This window comes from Colias philodice, chromosome 9, assembly GCF_061535455.1.
Source record: "Colias philodice isolate Cphi_HAF_F1 chromosome 9, ilColPhil1 Martin Lab GWU primary, whole genome shotgun sequence".
NCBI classification, from domain to species: Eukaryota; Metazoa; Arthropoda; class Insecta; order Lepidoptera; family Pieridae; genus Colias; species Colias philodice.
Window position 1 is genome coordinate 11,862,218 of NC_143094.1, and position 20,152 is coordinate 11,882,369.

Below are 20,152 nucleotides of genomic sequence, written 5' to 3' on the forward strand. Positions count from 1 at the left end.
CTCTTTATAATATTAGTATAGATAGTGTAGTTTTTACTTTTTACAACAGTGCAAAAACTAAACTTAATCTATTATTATATGCACAGGCATAATTTAATAAATAATATGAGAACGATTTGAAACGAAAATAGGATTTCTTTTTTATTTAAAAAATTAGATAAAGTATGTAACTTAATTTTTACCGATGGTATCTAATATTTATTGTACCTACGAAATACATTTTTTTTTCAAAATTATTGTATGTTGAGTGCACTATTTTATATTTCATAAAATAAAGTACAAAAGTGTCCTCATAAATCTTCACATTATTTTTTTTTTATATCAGAGCCATCTACTGGATTCCGTTTATACTAACTAACAAATTGAATAGTATGATGTACAAGCTCTATAATAATACTTAAAGAATTTCACTAGATGGCAGCATATAACTTGTCGGTTGAGATTAATGAATGGTGCGAGTGAGAGGTAATTATACATTTGCGTTGATTCAGAAAGAGTCGAACATAGTCTCGCCTACATGTAAAGTAACACACACATTAATGCACCTGTAACACCACGTAACAAGAAAAGAGAAGTTGTAAAACAACAACTCGGGCCGCTGCTCGCTCGTGGTTTTCTATCAGATGTAAAATGGACGAGCGATCGTATTGCTGTGCGGTCGCTTACTCTGCGTGTTCGTTATAAAATCGATGTTTATTTTGACGTGAAATCGAATTTTGTTTACGCGATTGTTCGACTTCTTCGGCGGTCGGTTGCCGAAAAAGATAAGTGTTGTGCGTGTGTTTTTTATTTAACGCTAGCGCTCACCTCTTGCTGTGATTTTGCTGATAGCTCACTCAACGGTTGGTGCGCGTGATAAACTACGTGTTCGGTTTTTAAAAGGCGAATAATCGTCTAGTGTGTGTGTTTTACAGTACCATCATGCTGTGCACTGTGACATAGTGAACGTTAAAATTGACCCTGACCTCTGACAAACATGTCTGGGCGATCGGATTGCAGGAAATTCGCACCAAACATCTTCAACAAGAGCAAGTGCACTAATTGCTTCCGACAGAAGGAGGAGCACAGTGCTGAAGCATTGGAATCCAATAGGGTAAGTCTTGATAAATTTCTGTAATATTATTGATATGCTCAAGAGTCGTGCCGTAATCACAGTCGTTTGTAGTTGTGTTCTACAATTTGTATGTGTGCGTAGACAGTCCACTCCTCAGGTGTTGATCTAACGGATTACGATCCATGTTAGAAAAAACTTACCTGTAATTGGTATTTCAATTTATGAATATGAAAGCATTGTTTCGTGTAGAAATCAGGAAGAAATAATCGCTTGAAAAATGATAAATAGTTAAAAATACTCAGACACTGATAAAAATTAGCTAATCGATTATTTTACACGATAAAATTTATATCGTCATTAATAATAAGTAATGCAAACGTTAATTTATATTTTCGTAAAACGTTCTAGAAAATACTAACGAACCAATGGGTATATTTAAAAATATCTCATTCAAATACTAAATAAATATGCAGGTACTTAATAATTAATCTACTACCCACTAATAGGTCGTTAGGATACTTACATATCTACCTAATTTTCTAAAAAGCTGACCTTGCTAAAAACCCGTTGCATTTGCCAAATTGAAATTATACTAGCTGACTCACGCAACTTTTTCTCAAATGGAATTTTGTATTTTCCATTTGTAGTTAGGTAACTATCGTCTTATTAGTCGTAGCTTGATGTTTTCTAGTCTTTCCTCAATTTGTGGGACAATTCAACACAAATATTAATTTTTTAATTCAATCCAGATCCTGATATTAGCTCGTTCAAACAATAAAATTCTTCGGCATCAAAATAAATATAGTTACCTACCTACCTAACTACTCTGTAATAATAGAAAAAAAGTATGATCATTATTTAATTAAACTGGATTATTATTTAATTAAATTATATGTCATTGATGAGATATAATATTAATGAGTTTCACGATGCATTTTCTATTCGAAACTTCCTAGAAATAACTAGCTTACACTGCAGCTTATGATTCACTCGGCCTCGTTAAAAATTGGCATTGATAAGATACCTAAGTACCTAGGTCTATTTTTCGTGATATGATTGAAAGCTACAATTTTATGATAACAGGGAATATTTTTTTAGTGCAAAGGTATATTATCAAAGTTTCCTACATGTGCAATGTGCATTGATTATAATAAATAATAATAATTAATTTTCTTAAAGTAGGTAACATTCGATTCCTCAAAGGAGGCCCGTGTCCCAGCAGTGGGAACATATATGGGCTGATGATGATGATGATGATGAGGTAACATTATTGTATTTGTTGATAGGTACGTTATTTTGGTACATAACTGAAAAATTTAATTGATTCTAGTATACCTAGATGTATTAATTACCTAGTATAATATTTAAGTTTCTTTTGGACCTTACATCTCATTGAATACATAACAAAATACTTGATTTATCTACATAAAAACTATTTTAAGTAGCCCTTAGAACTTTTCCACAATACCTCCCGACGTAATACTCTACAACACAGACTATAAACAACTTTTTATACGAGTTCTTTTTTTTAAGCTGCAATATCCAGCCATCGACAAAAACTGCTATCCCGTTGTAAGCAGGATGCGCGCGCATTGCATCTTCTCTGGTATCCGTGTCTATGCCTCGCGCCAAATACGGCCAGGTTCGTCACCAAACGTGATTGATATCGCTATATGTTTTTAATTGTGTTTTTTGTTTATGGTTTGCGTCTTGCGTGTATGCTTACGAATTATACTCTATAGATACTAAAATAACTTTCATATAAATATTTTAAAGATGAAATTTGGGTAATTCATTATCAGGAAGGCATATTTTTTTTAATTATGTATATCATAATTAATTATAAATACGTTATCTAACTTGTATGAAGATTATTAGTTAACGGCAGATAAGATAACGTTGTAGGAACATGGAATCTAACAAACTATTAATCTGTCTCACGTCGAAAATTATGTTTATTCTTAGAGAAAGAATTACTTAAGTATTCGTAGTTTATGATTTAAGTATCTATAAATCGATAAAAATATAATGATTCTGCATTCTTCACCAAACAGTAAATTATATTTTAAAAGGTATTGTTTTAATTTCGATAGAAAGTAATGGCAGTGCACAGATAATTAATCTATTCGCCTCTAATGCATTAATAACTTAATATTTGAATACAGATGGGTATCTATGGTTTTAAACAATTCACCATGTTGACCTAAGTTGAAATAACGTGAACATAAATCTTTTTCCTTATATTAGAGAAATAGAGAAAGTGCACATTCGAAATCCTACTAATCCTAATAAAGTAATAAATGCGAAAGTTTTTGTACATTTGTTTATTTGCTTATACTTCAATAATTCCTTAAAAGATTTATGGATTTTAATGAAACTTAGCATTGGGAGGGAAGATAATAATTATTACTTGATTAGTCCTATTCGACGAACGACGATGCGGGCAACAGCTAGTAGTAGTAGCACAGAATACTTAATAGTAACTAACGCTAGTACATAGTATAAATGACATAGTATGGATAGTTTTATAACCAGGAAAAGGTTAACTTTCATATCTTTAATACACGTGGTTTTAATGACATTGTATATTAGGTTAGTGTGAATAAAATAAGCTATTAATATACTAACTAAAGATACTGAAGGTTATCGCTTTTAACCATAAATACGAGGGAGATCGTTAAAATAACACGTAATTAAGGAAATTTCCTATTTATACTTGATAACTTATTATGTTCATTAATCATTATGGTAAGTATTTCTGAGAGACAATAAAAATAAATCTCTATAAATAAATCAAATTGGTTATTTTTTAGGAAGCAGATTAAAATATTTATACCAATATCGTCGTTATATTAATTACTAGCGGTCCGCCCCGGCTTCGCCCGTGGTACATATTTCGCAATAAAAGGTAGCCTATGTTCTTTCTCAGGGTCTAAAGATTATCTGTGCCAAATTTCATCAAAATCGGTCCAGTAGTTTATGCGTGAAAACCATACATACATACATACATACAAACCTTTCCTCTTTATAATATTAGTATAGAAGTATAGATGTAATTCCGAGCTTAGTCGCTTTGTTTAAAAAAATGTAAACAGTCGAATAAAGATTGAAATTACAACTTGATCTCTAGTTATTTTGTATTTGCCGTCTTTTATTAAGGGGTCTTGCTATATTGGTTATATTCAATCAAGACTATTATTACTTCATAATTCAATTACTTTCAAACCATTACGTCATAATGTACAATTAATTAATATATTGTATAATGTTAATTCCTTATTAATTAGTTAATATCATTGTTAAAAACAAAACACAATTGACCTCTGGCTGGGTTAATGAATTTTTTGCTCAGCACTGTGATATGGGCCTCAATGGGGTTATCATAGACCACCTGTGTAAATTGTAAATACTACATTTGGATATATTTCGTATTCGTTATATTTAATTATTTTATGATTTATTCTTTTATGACTGAGTTTGTTTTTGTTTGTATTTATAAATGCAGTATGTAGAATGCAGTATGCAGTATTTTAAATTGAATGGTTTTAGTGTAAGCGGCTTTTTTCTTATTTAACAAAAGACATCATTTTTATTTGTTGAAATGTTGAATCATTAGTCTAAAAATGTAACGAATATATTTTTATCACTCAAATTAATTATTTTAATGCTTGTAAAATATTCAACTCAATGTAAACAAAATTATGTTAAACGAATCTGCTTTTTATCATTTAGTACAATGAAAGGACGAATGCGATCAATGCTAACTTAATTTGAATTAGAATTCTTGACACACAAATATCATAAGGTCGTATTTTATCATTTCGTATACAACCGGTTTAAAATAAGCTTCTAATTGCAGTTTATTTCTTCAAAGGAACCGAAAAATTTCATCATCACGCATGAATGTTTCATATTAATGTACATATTTTTAATTACCTTTCATTATTCTATGTTATGATTAGAAATGGAAAGTTTTTCATTACTTAGATCTAATCGGTTTCAATTGTTGAAGATAAAATTATTGTAAAAATAATCTAAAAATCCTATTCTCAATACAAATTTCTACTAAGACGCGGGAAGATTAGTGTTGAAACTCTAAAAATGGCACTATAACCAATATTTTCGATTTCGATATAATGAGACATATAATTATGGTCTGGCCAGAAACAAATCTAACGTCCTTTAAACTGTCATACGGATTAGACACGTTTAGTCAAGTAACGTTGAGCGATAAGCATTCAAACATTGGCTGAAATGAATACATAAACGCTGGCCTTAAGTTAAGTGGACAATTCAAGAATGCCAAGACAATTTAGCACAAAACAACTCGATTTGGTATAACGCAGTATAACGTGACAAGATGTCAAAGCCAAGGCTACGTCCGAGAGGAACGACCTAAGTCAGCAATTTTGCAAAACTAAGCGCTATTACTACGCAATAGGTTGACTGAAAATGAGTATTTATAATACGGAAACATAACCTCAAATGGCGGGCTATTATTTCGACAAATGCTCTAACGAAGCGGGCTGTCACGGCCCATATGGTGAAGCGGGTGACGCGGATATCCAGCGTCTTCTAACGATCGATACGACGCTCAATCTAAACAGAATGCTAATTTCTTTCTCGGCGAAAGTCTCGCTAAATAAATGTCTTCGCGCTGATCGTTATTGCGTGCGCTCACCGAGTGTCATTTGTTTTTCTGCTCGTCTCAGATGCGTTTGCGTGATTGTATTCGCCGCGGAGGAAGGAAATTGTGTAGTGTAGATGTCGCAAGAAACGCATGAATTTTCATCTTTGAATAGAGACTAAGATCTTTCTAGTTCCTAGTGAGACGTTTGTTAATTATTAAAAAGTCCACATACAAGGTGTCTCAGATGTTAATTAAATATCTTTCCGAGTTACAATGATATGGAAATTCCGTTTGTCTTCTCTTGTCATCTGTGATTACATTATTTACGTTTTTTGTGCGAGCTCCTTTAATCTCCTCAATTTATACACCTTTAAACGTAATATAAATTCTAAAAGCATAAACGAATCTATAACAAACTGCTCAACATATTACAAAAGTACTACTAAATAGTACTACTACTAAATAGTAGTCTAATTGAATAAATGAATGTTTGAGTTTGAAAAAAAAAGTTTAGCTTAGCAATGCTTTCACCCCAAGGGACCTAACCTTATCCTGCCAGCCTTAGTCACTCTACTTTTCAGTGGTCCCTCGCGCTTACAGCGTCAAACTACAAAGTGAAAATTAGATTTCCCGCTTTCGCGCATTAGTGGGTCGGCCAAGTGTTTGTTTAACGAAATGTTTGCGGCAACAGGTTTGAATATTTTCGTTACGGTGGCCCGGCGCCGCCTCACTTGCGGTTAATGTGTACAAACTACCATTTAGTACTTTGACACACTTCTCCGAACACGCTAAGACACTATTTAACTGTTTATTTTTAACGTTGACCTGGTTCGAATGTAAATATAATTAACGGATTATAAGGTTATATTACTTAATTAAGTGCCCTTGAATCGAGATGGATTAGTGCAAACCACAGAAGAGATTTTATTGTCTTAATTGTGGCTGAAATTTGGTCTATTTATTTAAGCTCACGTTTATGTTTATCGTACTCATTATAATTTTTAATTTATTCAAATTAACAGTAGAAGCTAGCTTCGACGATATACTGAAATACTGAAGCGGATTTAAGATTAATTCAAAATAGTTAAGAATTTTTTAAACATGCAATGATTTCGAAAATTTAATTGATTGTGTACGAACCACTACAATATTGTCTTTTGAAATTTGCATACACAAAATGTTAAACATAAATTATAAAGCTACTAGACCAGTGAACACAACCGGTGATAAAAATCAGTCCAGAAACACTTGATCCAGTAAGCCTGTAAAAGAACATAGTAGGACATAAAACGCCATATTTAATAAACTTAACACGTACCATCTTATCACCGTTTGGCATTTCGAGCTGAGGCGCTAATTCTGTCGGAACGTGCTCTAAAAGGCATCATAAATCTTGTGAGCAAACTAGTATTTGTACAATGTAAACATTGATGGCGACTTGCCTTTTGGATGGCTATTAGCCGTATTATGCTCCCCGGTCATTGGTTTCTGATAAATCGAATGTGTTAATTTGTAGAAGTAGGTTATCTTTCGGTGTTGGCATTAAACGGTTGCCTAGCCAATTTTAACTGTTTTCGTTTATATATAAATATGACATTAATGGACAAAACGAATCCAGGGAAAACGAACCATATTCTAACTCGGTAAATGCACATGAGATTCGTATCAAAATTTACAAAGGATTACATCTATACCTAGCATAAAATAGTAGGTTTATAACTACTAGATTTGATAAACCGAATGATTTGGAATTATTAGTTCGGGGCACAGAAAGGAGTGCGTAAGGAATGCGCCTACACCAGGTGCATTGGCCCCGCGCCACGCCTCCGAAGCATTTTTGTGAGCGCCATACACGGATTGGTTTAATTTTAGCACCAATTACTTACCACGCATGCATATTTCCAATGATTCGAATTTTGAATTTGAATTCGGAATTCGATCATTCCTTTTTTGAAAGTTATAGATTATTCATAAATGCGCAGATACCAGTTGCCAGTCAATAGTTTTATAGCCGTTAGATGTCCATGTTTTAACATTTGAATGTTTGATAACAAAATGAATATAAGCGGGTCTTTTATGATCAAGAAAATGTAAAATGAATTGACGATCGTAAACCATTGTTTGACTTGGCTTATAACAAATATTTTGATTGATAGATTTGGATTTTCATAATAAATTGCTGTTAAAGTTCACAGTGCGGGTTAGACGGGAAGCAGGGATTTTATGATTAATTGTCTAGTTTTAGCAAGGGCGTGTATTTCTTTACAAGTAAAAAGCATTAAATGTGACATTAAATGTATTATCGAATTCCAGTGTTGCCATTAATGTAAGAGATCTCGCTTAGTTTCATTATATCGAAATTTACGCGCTATCTTACCGTTAGCATTACAATGGTTTACTAACAATAATATGTGGGTCGAGACAAGAGGTTACACGAACAATTAAAGTCAGCCCTGTTTGCAAATAGCGTTGGATTAATGCGATGCGATCGTAATTGTGATATCCGTTTCATTATTGTACTGAGAAATGTATTTATTTTAACTTAGTATATTGTTGTTGGATTTTACGCGCGAATTATACGGTATGTATACATTTACAAAAATAAATGCTCCTCGTGGGCCGTGACCATAGAGATCTGTGGCCGTGACCATGCTTGAGTGCTCGTAATGCTGAAATTTATTTGTTGAATATTTATTGAATTTAAAATCCGTTAAAAAGTGTTTATCTCTTGCTTATAAAATGTAATAAAATTTACTCGATGTACCTGTATCATTTGTTTCTCAAAAATGATTAAATTATTTCTAATATGGCAATTTAAATAGTTCTGTTTCCATTTGTTATCTGTTTTCTATGAAAGTTTCGAATCATCGCATCGGTAGATACCTTCTTTTGTGTTTTTGTCTGGCTGACTCATTATCGACAAAACATTTTGTGAAAGTGATTTCTTAGTTGCTACTTAGTAAGTTTATTATCTGAGTCAGAAATGCAAATACGCCTTTGAGTATCTGTGCAATGATACGGAGATAACTTACGACGAAAAAGGAATAATGGAGCGTAGTAACTATTTACAATGTAATTGACAATTGCATTTGCGCGTAACTATAATATGTTTAAACTTTAAAGGTTATTTTTTGCAATTTTTATAAGATGTTTGATGTTAATTAGATTTTTTTATGCATTTGCAATAATAAGGAGTAAGGAGACTTATCTTTCTTAAAATGGATAGGTAATCGGTAAAATTTGGAACGTAACTAGAGTGGATCTAAACTGAAATAGGGATTAAGACTCCTTAAAATTTGAAATGTAAGATGGTTTTCCTAAGTTTCACATCGTATTTTAGTTTAAACACTAACATTGTTTACATTCAACCCAGCCTAGAGAACGGTTAGAAAACGGTATTCACAGACGATTCCGAACGAAGTCAAGGGCGGTCACTAGTATCAGAAATATCGGCAATTACACGGCCGCCAGCTCCAGTCTGACCTTTTGATGTCCTTCAGATAAGCCGATATGCAAAACCGCATAGCGATGACGCAATGCTATGAAGTTAGGAAAATTTAGACTTATTTACTCGTCACTAGGTTTACAAATGTTTGGTTTGTGATAACGATAGCTGTTCAGGAAACATGTTTTCGCTTGTTTTTTCAATTATGAAATGTCAACATGGAAGAGATAAAGTGCGTAGATGCGTGTTATTAAATCACCTATGCGTATTTTTACCAGAAGTATTCAAAAATGGAAAAGGAGCTATGTACTATTATAACATAGCTTATAAACTTTTTTTTGAAAATCGAACACAAAAAAAAAGTATTTATTCAGCCAGTTTTATACAGCCTCTTTATTTATATTCAAATTTAGAACGTCAAAACAAATGACATGCGTTACCGAAATATAACTGGCCAATTAGCGCCAATGCGTAAACATCTTTATCTCCAATGGATACAAGTCATTACCAACGTTTATTTACTTGCGTTATCTGTCCAATGTTTTATGACTCACGATGCGTTTACACTTACATATTCATGATCTAGAGAGCATTGATAGCGGTCGAGATAGAACGAAGCTAATTAAAACATTAAAAAAACTCATTCCCACGTCGATTCACTATGTGCAGTATGGACTATGCTAAGTTATTTCATTTGAAAAGGAACTGGGTAAGGTCTATACGAGTAAGCAAGCGGATATATTATTTTTTATTACACTCAATAATATTTAATTTATTCAATGCTAAATAGTTTAACGTGAATTAATTATAATTACGCATAATTGCGTGACAAATCTCACGTTTGTTTTCACAACGTAATCTTGCGATTGACGGAAAATGTAAATTTAACAGATCACTTTGTATGGACATGATCTATTCCACTTTATCTAACAATAATTTGCACGTTTAATATGAATCCGAAAATGTTGAAGCTATGTACTAGGCTAGGATTGTGGAAGTTTGAATTTAGAATGCATTTTGGAATCGCAACAGGCACAGATTATACAAACTATACTCTATGGAAGAATGTTGACATCGAATAACAACTCCATCCCATCATGCTGTCCGCGATTCCTGCGTAAGTGCACAAATTACGGGTATCTACACATACAGGGTGGAATGTTGTATAACCCTTTGAAGGCAAAGTATACCTACTCTGAATGTACTACAGAAAATTATCTATGATATTAGTAATTGTACATGGTTTCTTTTGCAAAGAAAACATTCAAATATTTTTGAAAACGAAGATGGTATTCAAAGTTTTCCTAAAATTCACTTCTCACAGCTGCCTACTTGCATTGCATAGATCTTTAGGCTCAATTATAAGGAATTAATCTTTCTGACAAACTTGAAAAATTGAATGCGCGAAAAACCAATGTAACCAAATAATTATCAAATTACAAATTTGAGTATATTCCATCTACAATAAAACCAGTACTTACCATTCAGGTGACATAACTTCACCACCCTGTATAACACAGTATAGACTACAGATATAGGTGTCTATCGTGCTTGTCCGGTTGTCGCGACCTACGCGTACCGTTAATATATGCGGTCACATGATGGTCATTTCGTAATTGCGATACGTTTCTATATTTAAAATGAACCATAAATTTTTATGTTTGCGAAATTGCTTGCGGTTTGTGCACTGATCGATGGCGTGGAAGAGTTTGTTATAGTTTTGGATAAATGCCTACAGTATTCAAGTATCATAATAACTGAAATATTAGGTTTCTATTTTGAGAAAATAAATCTAAATATTCTTACAATTCTATATCGCTGGTTGATTAGCCATAAATATGTAAAAATCACATCATAAAAGAGCGCTGTCGAATTAGCTTGTACTGATTTATACTGCACTAGCTTTCCACCCGCAGCTTCGCCCGCGCAGTCAAAGAAAAACCCGCATAGTTCCCGTTCCCGTGGGATTTCCGGGATAAAACCTATCCTATTTCCCGGGATAAAAAGTAGCCTATGTCCTTTCTCGGATATCAAAATATCTCTATACCAAATTTCATGCAAATTGGTTCAGTAGTTAAGGCGTGATTGAGTAACAGACAGACAGACAGAGTTACTTTCGCATTTATAATATTAGTAGTTATGGATTATTTTGACAACCGACCATTGATAGCAAAGTCGATGTTGCTTCAGTATCACATACCCACTAATCATCAGAAAATCCGAGTTTCGCAATAACAGAAAATACTATATAATTGTAGGTGTAGGTTGTCCGTCGATCCGGCGCCGAGCTTAGAGGAGCAACTTGAATATTTAATTAAGTAGTAATTTACTGCTAACTAGAACATAGGAGCTGGCCCCGGGCGGCACTAATCTTGGCCTCACAATTGATTGATAACATTCGTTAATAGGGCTGCCGTTACTAATTTTAAAATTGGAATCGAAGAATCAAAGACTATAGATACTACATATTTCAAATTTGGAAGAATGAAGAATATGATATGACTGGCTGAAAATGTTTTTAAAATTCGAATGCAGATTGCTTTTTATGGAAGGCGTTTAGTGTGTCATTCGAATTTAAAATGATGTAACTATTGAAAAGTTTCGTGATTGGAAATATTTGCTAAAATATGTTGAAAAAGCTCAAATATTAGAATAATAAGAAGAAATATTTCAATAGTAGGGAAAATTTAAACAAAATACATTGTGCAATAGTGAAAATGTGAGTCAACAAAAATACTACAAAAATAAAAGTGTGAGTAACGTCATATCTATAAGTTAGTGCGTTCTTTCTGTATTGATAAGCTTACCCAATTTATGTTCACAAGAAATAAAACGAATCTATACTAATGTTATAAAGCTGATTTGTTTGTTTGTTTGAACGCGCCAATCTTAAGAATCTCGATTTGAAAAATTATTTCGGTGTTAGATAGCCCATTCATCGAGGAAGGCTTTGGCTATATAACGGCACTGCTAGTAATATAATAAAACGCTGAAGGGAATAATCTCCATTTATTTAGAAGTTCTTATCAACCCTATCGTGAGAAGGAAGTGCAAGAGACAATTTAATTTCAGGTTTTATTACTGGTTATAACTATTTGAGTGATTTATATTTACACGGATTGTATGTGAGGGCTTTAATGTATGTTATTGGTAAAATATCTATAAATAAGTACTGTTACAGACTACAGTTACACATAAGTATACCTACTAGGTATAGAGAAAATTCTAGTTTAAAATCTTATTAGTACATTAGTTACATAAATGTATGTCTCGAACGTATACGCGAAACTAATTAATTTCATAGTTTATAAGCCCAGTGATAAGTAATAACCATCAAACTATTAGTTCGTATAATATGTTTATTATGTTATTTATGATATCGAAAGCAGTAAATCAAAATACTACATATATTTAACAGGCGTCGCGTAATTTTATGTTTACCAAGAATATGATAAAGTTATAGCTTTCCACCCGCGGTTTCACCCGCGTTTTCAAAGAAAAACCCGCATAGTTCCCGTTCCCGTAGAATTTTCAGGATAAAAGCTATCCCATGTATTAATCCAAGTTACCCTGTATATGTGTGCTAAATTTCATTGTAATTGGTTCAGTAGTGTTTTCGTTAAAGAGTAACAAACATACATAAATATATACAAAAATGCATCCATCCTCACAAACTTTCGCATTTCATATTAGTAGGATATGATAGCATAGGATAACAGTCGACGCGTAATTTTATGTTTACCAAGAATACGATAAACTAGTCGCTACGTTTAAAAATAACGTTTGAACCTAATCCAAAGTTTATCTGCATTTATTGTGCATGTGCATGCTATCTTAATTCAATGTTGCAGTTGAAATACGTCGGCGTTTTTATTAAATCCCCTGATATACAACTTGGTTCCAATAACATTTAAAAGTATAATGCAATTTGAGATCTGGTTTAAATTGTAAAGTTCATCTATACTAATATTATAAAGAGGAAAAGTTTGTAAGTATGTAAGTATGTATGTATGTATGTATGGTTTTCACGCATAAACTACTGGACCGATTTCAAAAATTCTTTCACCATTAGAAAGCTGCATCTTTACTGAGCAACATAGGCTATATTGCATTTTCAAAAAAATTAGAGATCCTTACCAAAAATGCAATAATGTAACCCAAGGTGTAAAAAAATCCTCAATAAAACTTCTGTCATCGCGTGCGCTGCGGAATCTATTGAAGATAGAACAAAAAAATCTTCTACGATATTATAGAATGAATCAATATCTACAAGAAAGTCCGCGATACCATATGTCCATCTTCAGTAGTTAAGTTACTACAACAACTTTTTTACGTTTTCAAAGTAAATAGAAGTGCCGACAGTAATCAAACCATGTTATCCATACACATATATTAATCCTTATCCCATTAAATGATGTTTAACTATAGACTGTTTCAATACCAGCAAAATACTTTTTAAATGAAAAGAATTGGATATTCCATTCAAAAGATATAACGAATTTTTTAAAGTGTCAATCTACAGAAAATAGTAGGTATACTGTTCGAGCAGGCCGTAGTGCGGGGGTCACGGAGGAATTCTACCAATATGCGTCTTGACGGAACACAGTGGGGTTTTGGTCGGTAGGAATCCGACATAACCCACGGCCCCTCCCCCGGAGGCCGAGGGTATCTATGAAAGATTTCCCCACTAAAACAAAAAAAAAAGGCCGTAGTGCGGGACGGGGTAAAGGTGATTTTCATGTGATTAAAAATTAAACCTATAGTCCGACCTATAGTAGACTTTTCACTGTAACGATATCGCTATCTATGCGGGTGAAACCGCAGGGCATTGCTAGTATTTTATACGTGGTGTGTAAATGTAAAGGTTTGAAAACTGATAGGCATATGAATCTTATGTGTATTTTTATAGGTTATGGAAATTAACTGTGTTCTCGTTTTGTCTTCTTTTTCATTAACATGCATAAGCTTTATTTGTATGTTTGTATGGAACCGACTCGTTTAGACTCGATTAGTTAGACCCACTTTAGACTGACAGATGTAATTTTGTAAATTTATCAAGGATCAGTGACAATACAGTAATTTCATGATCTTTTAAAAGCTTGTTTTTTATTATTTTAATCCATACTATAAAAGTCACAATTCACGCGGTGGCTCAGAACCTTTCATAACTTCCATATATATTACTAAATACACACCTATGCGTTGAGTACCAACTATTCATACAATATGTAAAATGGAACCATCGCTGTGAACATCTCTTACGAAATAAGATTCGTGGATAAAGCGCGGGAATTGTTGCCATGTGTGGGTAATGTATTCGTTTGATCGATAGTGTTTGTATTTGTCTGTTTGTTGCTATGTACCGCTCCCTTGGGTAAAGTATTGTTTGTAACAATACATGTCTAATACGTGAGTACAAAACTATTCGCCAAGTATTTGCCTGGGTTTATACTTTTATAGGTACAAAGTATCAAAAAAAAATTGATTGATTGAAGCTTACGTATTTTAGGGACTAAAAGCTGAAGTAGCCAATTCTAAATGAAACCGCGTCAATTTTACATAATTTCGCGGACAATTCATCATTTCTATGTAATAACTGCACATTAATACATTGAATATTTACATAAACTAAAATAATCATCGACACAATCATCAATTCATCGTACATCCCGCATTTGATGTACAATTTTACAAACAACGGATTTGTATTTCAACACCGCAATTGTCTGCAACACACCGACATCCCAACTATTGTTTACATTTGACATACAGTTTACAAACTATTGTTTACATTTAACATCCAGTTTACAGTTTATAAAGTATCGGATGTCAATGTAAACTGTAAACATCGGTCGGAATAACAATGAGCGAATTCTGCGGACACTCGCGGAATATTTATTTAGAGCAGTTAATATGTTGTTTGAATTCGTAATGAAATAATGGCTATTTTTAATCGACTTTGGTAGCACTTGGCATAATATTATGAAATACATAATATGACGGTTAGGTGGATAACGGTCCAAATATTAGCTTGCAGATTTGTAATAAGCAAGATATCTTACTCGTACAGGTACTTAATCGTACAGTAGGTATATTTATTTATTTTACATTAAATTTTACTTAAGATATGAAACATAGTGGAAATAGTGCACAGAAGACTTGTTTCTATGAAGAGTACTAGCGTTCCGCCCCGGCTTCGCCCGTGGTACATAATATTTACGTTTTCTCTACATAAGAATTAAGAACCATCCTCGTACTTCAAGGAATATAATAAAAAAAGAATTATCGAAATCGGTTCAGCCGTTCTCGAGTTATGCGCTTACCAACACATTTTGCGATTCATTTTTATATATATAAGATATTGGTAAATAGAAAAATTAAAAAGCAAATAAATTATATTGGTATATTCTATGTTACATATATTACATAACTATGATAAACTTTACGAACTAATAAATTTTTTTTTAATAATTAAAAGTAAGAAACTGAGTAAAATACACAACGTATATTCGGTACTCGAAACAATACCTTGTTCCACGACCTCAGCTAATTTACAAACATTTAGTTCAAGAGAATCATGAAGACAATGTCTATTGCAGACTTCAATATAATTAGCAATTTGTTATGTTCTGAACAAATTGTTGTATTGCTGTCGTTTTTGAAATAATCCATTTCATATTATATTTTCGTTACTTTATGGTACCTACCTATTTCTAGATGTGAAATAACTTTTAAAGTTTAAAAGAAAAATTATACAGTAGGTTTTGTAATTGTAACTGATTTACAGTTAAAATAAATATTATAAACTTATAACTTATAACATATAAGTATGTACTTATGACATAATAACGTTATCATTTAAATAAATAGTTATCTCATATTATGAGGCAATACATTTTCGTCAATGCGGGTAAGTTCCTAGTTTAATGACATTATCTTGTGTTTACGTTTACACGAGTATGTACATATTCTAGAAAAACTTTAAAATTATGTCGTAAGCACAGAATACATAATAGTAGCTAAACGCTAAGTATAGTTACAATGCGACACTCGCTGTGGAGTCAGCAAAATAAGCCAACTTAAAATATTATACGAATAAAATCCCGCATTAACATAGTAAAATTTAAGATCCTTGTCGTTACGTTTGTTGATATACATCCAAAATTATAAAAACAAAACGCCAGATGCGAAACGAGGTTGATCATATCAAGATAGCTCTCAAATCTCTCTTAAATGTTCTCGTAAAAACGGCATTTAACGGGCATTATCTAAGCCTAAATTAGCATACACGCTGCGCCTACGCAGACATCTATCATAGCTGCTGCTAATCTCAGTGGGTTGGTTACTGATGACGAGATATGTATGATATACATATTTCCAAAGACTGTCTCTTGTAATGACAAGTAAAGTGGTTTTGATGATGAGAAAGAATGGGTACTTACCTACCTACAATAAAACGAGAGGGTATGAAAACCCCATCTTTTAATTTACTGTAGCTACCTGGGAAACACTTCAAAAATTATAATATAGTTTTCAAGTAATGTGATATTTCTTGAATTATTTATCTTGTGGATCAAAAATAAATAGCCTATTTCTCTATTGTATAGAGTCGTTAAATGGAAAATCACTTCCTCTACCTACCGTCTACCTGTTGCGATAGCTAGTGTTGCCGCTCGATAGTCCACTATCGATAGTCTATCGATTAACTATCGATAGTTGGGGAAAAGCAATAGTATCGATAGCACTATCGATACTATCGATAGTGTCGATACTATCGATAGTATCGATAGTCCTATAAGCGTAAATACTATCGACACATAGCAATACCATCGATAGTATCGATACTATCGAAGCTCAATATCGAACGAACTATCGATACTATCGATAGTGTCGATACTATCGAAGCTCAATATCGAACGAACTATCGATACTATCGATAGTGTCGATACTATCGATAATATCGTCCCATCGATAGTGACCTTTTTCTCGATAGTATTGCTTTATCAATAATATTATAGTGGATGACAGAGAACTAGATGTTAGAACTAGATGTCTCTTTATTACAACGATTAAACCAAATACTAGTCTTAACTTTTAAACTGAGTCATAATATGGGTCGGTGGCACTGACTGACCCATTATACCAAGAAATCGTGAACAATACTATTGCACAATTTACTACTATCGATAGCTCAAAACTATCGATAGTATCAGTACTATCGATAGTATCGATTGTAGTTGCAATATTCAGTAGCAATAGTATCGATACTATCGACAGTATCGATAGTATAGCAACTATTGGCAATCAATACTATCGATTTTATCGATACTATTGCAGTTCATCAATAGTATTCCATGATTAACGCTATCGATAGTATCGATAGTATCGATAATATCGATACTATCGATAGTGCTATCGATATTCTGACTTATTTTCAAGGTCAACTATCGATAGTCAAACTATCGATAGTTCGGCAACACTAGCGATAGCTAATAATACAAAGAATTCTACATAGCGTTTATTCCTGACAAATAACAATAGACAAATAATTTCGTTCATGGCGACGTAACCTTTAACGCGAGTTAATCAAACAAAACCTAGATTCAACAGTTGCCAACGCTAAATAAACAATGCAATACAAAACATCTTATGTAAGCTTTAATAAGCAATAATAAATAACAGGCCAATCACACTGTATCTGAGTCAACAGTTTGCACTTTGTTGTACATTCATGTGCCACAGTTTATTATTTTCAAAGAAAATAAACGATGTATCATCGCTTCGTAATAAATTGATTTGTCCCATCAGATTTTTGTGTATAAGAAGAAAGAATGCCTTTGTAAAGTGCTTTTTTTCTCGATATATATCACCTCTATATGGCCTTAATATTTAAAAGAGTTTCCGTCACGAATTTTTATTGCATAGAGTCGCCAGAAATCAATCTATTATCCATCCATTTAGGTACTGCCAAGAAAACACATATTATGAGTTAAAATGATTACAAGCTTTTTAAAAAATTAAATAGGTCAAGCTGTATTTTGTTTGTGTATCTTATTAAAAATACCACATAATTTTGTAGGTTTTTCGTTGCAGCAGTGTTTATAATCAATCGGCCAGACACCGTTTTACTTTTATATCGACCTACATAAGCTAATAATAATCATTAAAATGAATACAAAAGGTTGGTATACGAAATATGTATTTTATTATTTTAATTATATTAAATAAAGCAATTATGTACTCTTCTAATCAAAAATTACACCTTTCCTGTGATAGACATAGACACACATTTACCTAATCGTTTAAAAATAAATATTGTGTATAACTAATTATTTATTATTATTTTATAGAGACATGACATGAAGTTTAAAACTAGTCGATTTTGGACAATTACAAAGAATTTCAGATTACAATGCTCATAAACTGTACAGTCGAGTGCAAGCCAGTACAGCAATAAAATAATTCTGAAAATACACGTCCCCAATGAATTTAGAACTGGGTTTTACAAATGCACATAAACTCATGTAAGATTTAATGTTACGCAATAAGGAAGAATCGATCGAATCGTAATCGGATCGTTGTATCGTTTCCTTCGACAAGAATAAAATTTTAAAAGCTTTACAAGACACGACGTAAATAACGGTTCTGTGAGACTGGTTACTCTTTGATCCACCTATCATGATGTATCTGTGACAAATTAATAAATGTTTCCTACATTTTTTATTTTGTGAATTTTATCCCTTTATAAAATTACTAGCTTTCCGCCTGCGGCTTCGCCCGCGTTTTCAAAAAAAAACCCGCATAGTTCCCGTTCCCGTGGGATTTCCGGGATAAAACCTAGCCTATGTCACTCAGAAATGATGTAGCTTTCCAACAGTGAAAGAATTTTTCAAATCTGCCAAGTAGTTTCGGAGCCTATTCAATTCATACAAACAAACAAACAAAAAATCAAACCTTTCCTCTTTATAATATTTGTATAGATGTATAGATAATTAATGTTTTTTACTCGAAATAAACAGATTAGGACACTGAAAGCTAAAACCTACTTACCTATTTATTTTGCGGTATCCTGCTTATTCCTTTAGGACCAAAAATATGGGAAATGTATATGGAATATGGAACCAGGAACCTATACTAGGAAATGTGTCTTACGAATATAGTATAATTAATTTTTATAAAAGCACTTGCTTCAGTGATTCGTTTAATATATTAAGTAGTTTTAAAATTAATTTATTGGACCCATATTCGTGCAGACACCATTAAAAAACTTCATTTTTAACTAAAAGAAAAAACAGTTATAAAAATAAGATCATCTTCGGAATCGAATCAAAATAAAATTAATACAATATTGTTAAGCACAGATTAAAAAACGCAAACTCAATAAATTATTACAAATTTTATTGGTAGTTAACCTCATCTCGATATACCAAGTATCGGATAAGCCCATTTGGATTATTTGTTTTATTTTTCTTTATATTATCTGTGGTTTTGTTGAGTGCCATTACGGTTAATGCGAATAATGTGTTGTAAAAAGTTATTTTATAATGTTTTTAAAGTGTAAAAGGGTTTAAAATGGTTGTTCTTTAAATGAACAAATAATAAAAAGAACCTAGAATTTTTTTAAAGAATTTTCACGTAAGTATGCGTAAAATATAAGAGCAAGATTTTATAACTGTACCTACATAATTGATTTTGTATCCTTTGATAACAGGAAATATCAGTAACAGGAAATAACTATTTAATACCTACCTATATTATAGAATATGCTTTTTTAATACAACTTAAATAACTAAAATACTCGAATAATTTATAAAGAATTCAGATTAAGATAAATTTAAGGATTTAATAGATATCTATACGTTTGTATCAACGTTCACGTATTGCAATCTCTTTCCTGAGATCCGCACTGTACAAACACACAAAGCTCGTGTTCATTCTAGAGGCTTGCCATTTAACCTTTCTTCATTTATTTTCTAATTCCCAAGGAATGGTTCAGTAAAACCTAAACATAGGTACTATTTTT

At 32.4% G+C, this 20,152-nt stretch overlaps 1 protein-coding gene across 1 annotated transcript in view; it reads left to right on the forward strand.

Annotated features, from left to right (window-relative positions):
* The first annotated feature begins 592 nt into the window (after positions 1-592).
* The window catches only part of osp (myosin phosphatase Rho interacting protein outspread), a 256,619-nt gene continuing 237,059 nt past the window's right edge, over positions 593-20,152 (forward strand). The window contains exon 1 of the mRNA XM_089698688.1: positions 593-1,093. Within this exon, the coding sequence (XP_089554814.1) occupies positions 977-1,093 (117 nt within the window). The 5' untranslated portion in view covers positions 593-976. The remainder of the gene's footprint in view (positions 1,094-20,152) is intronic.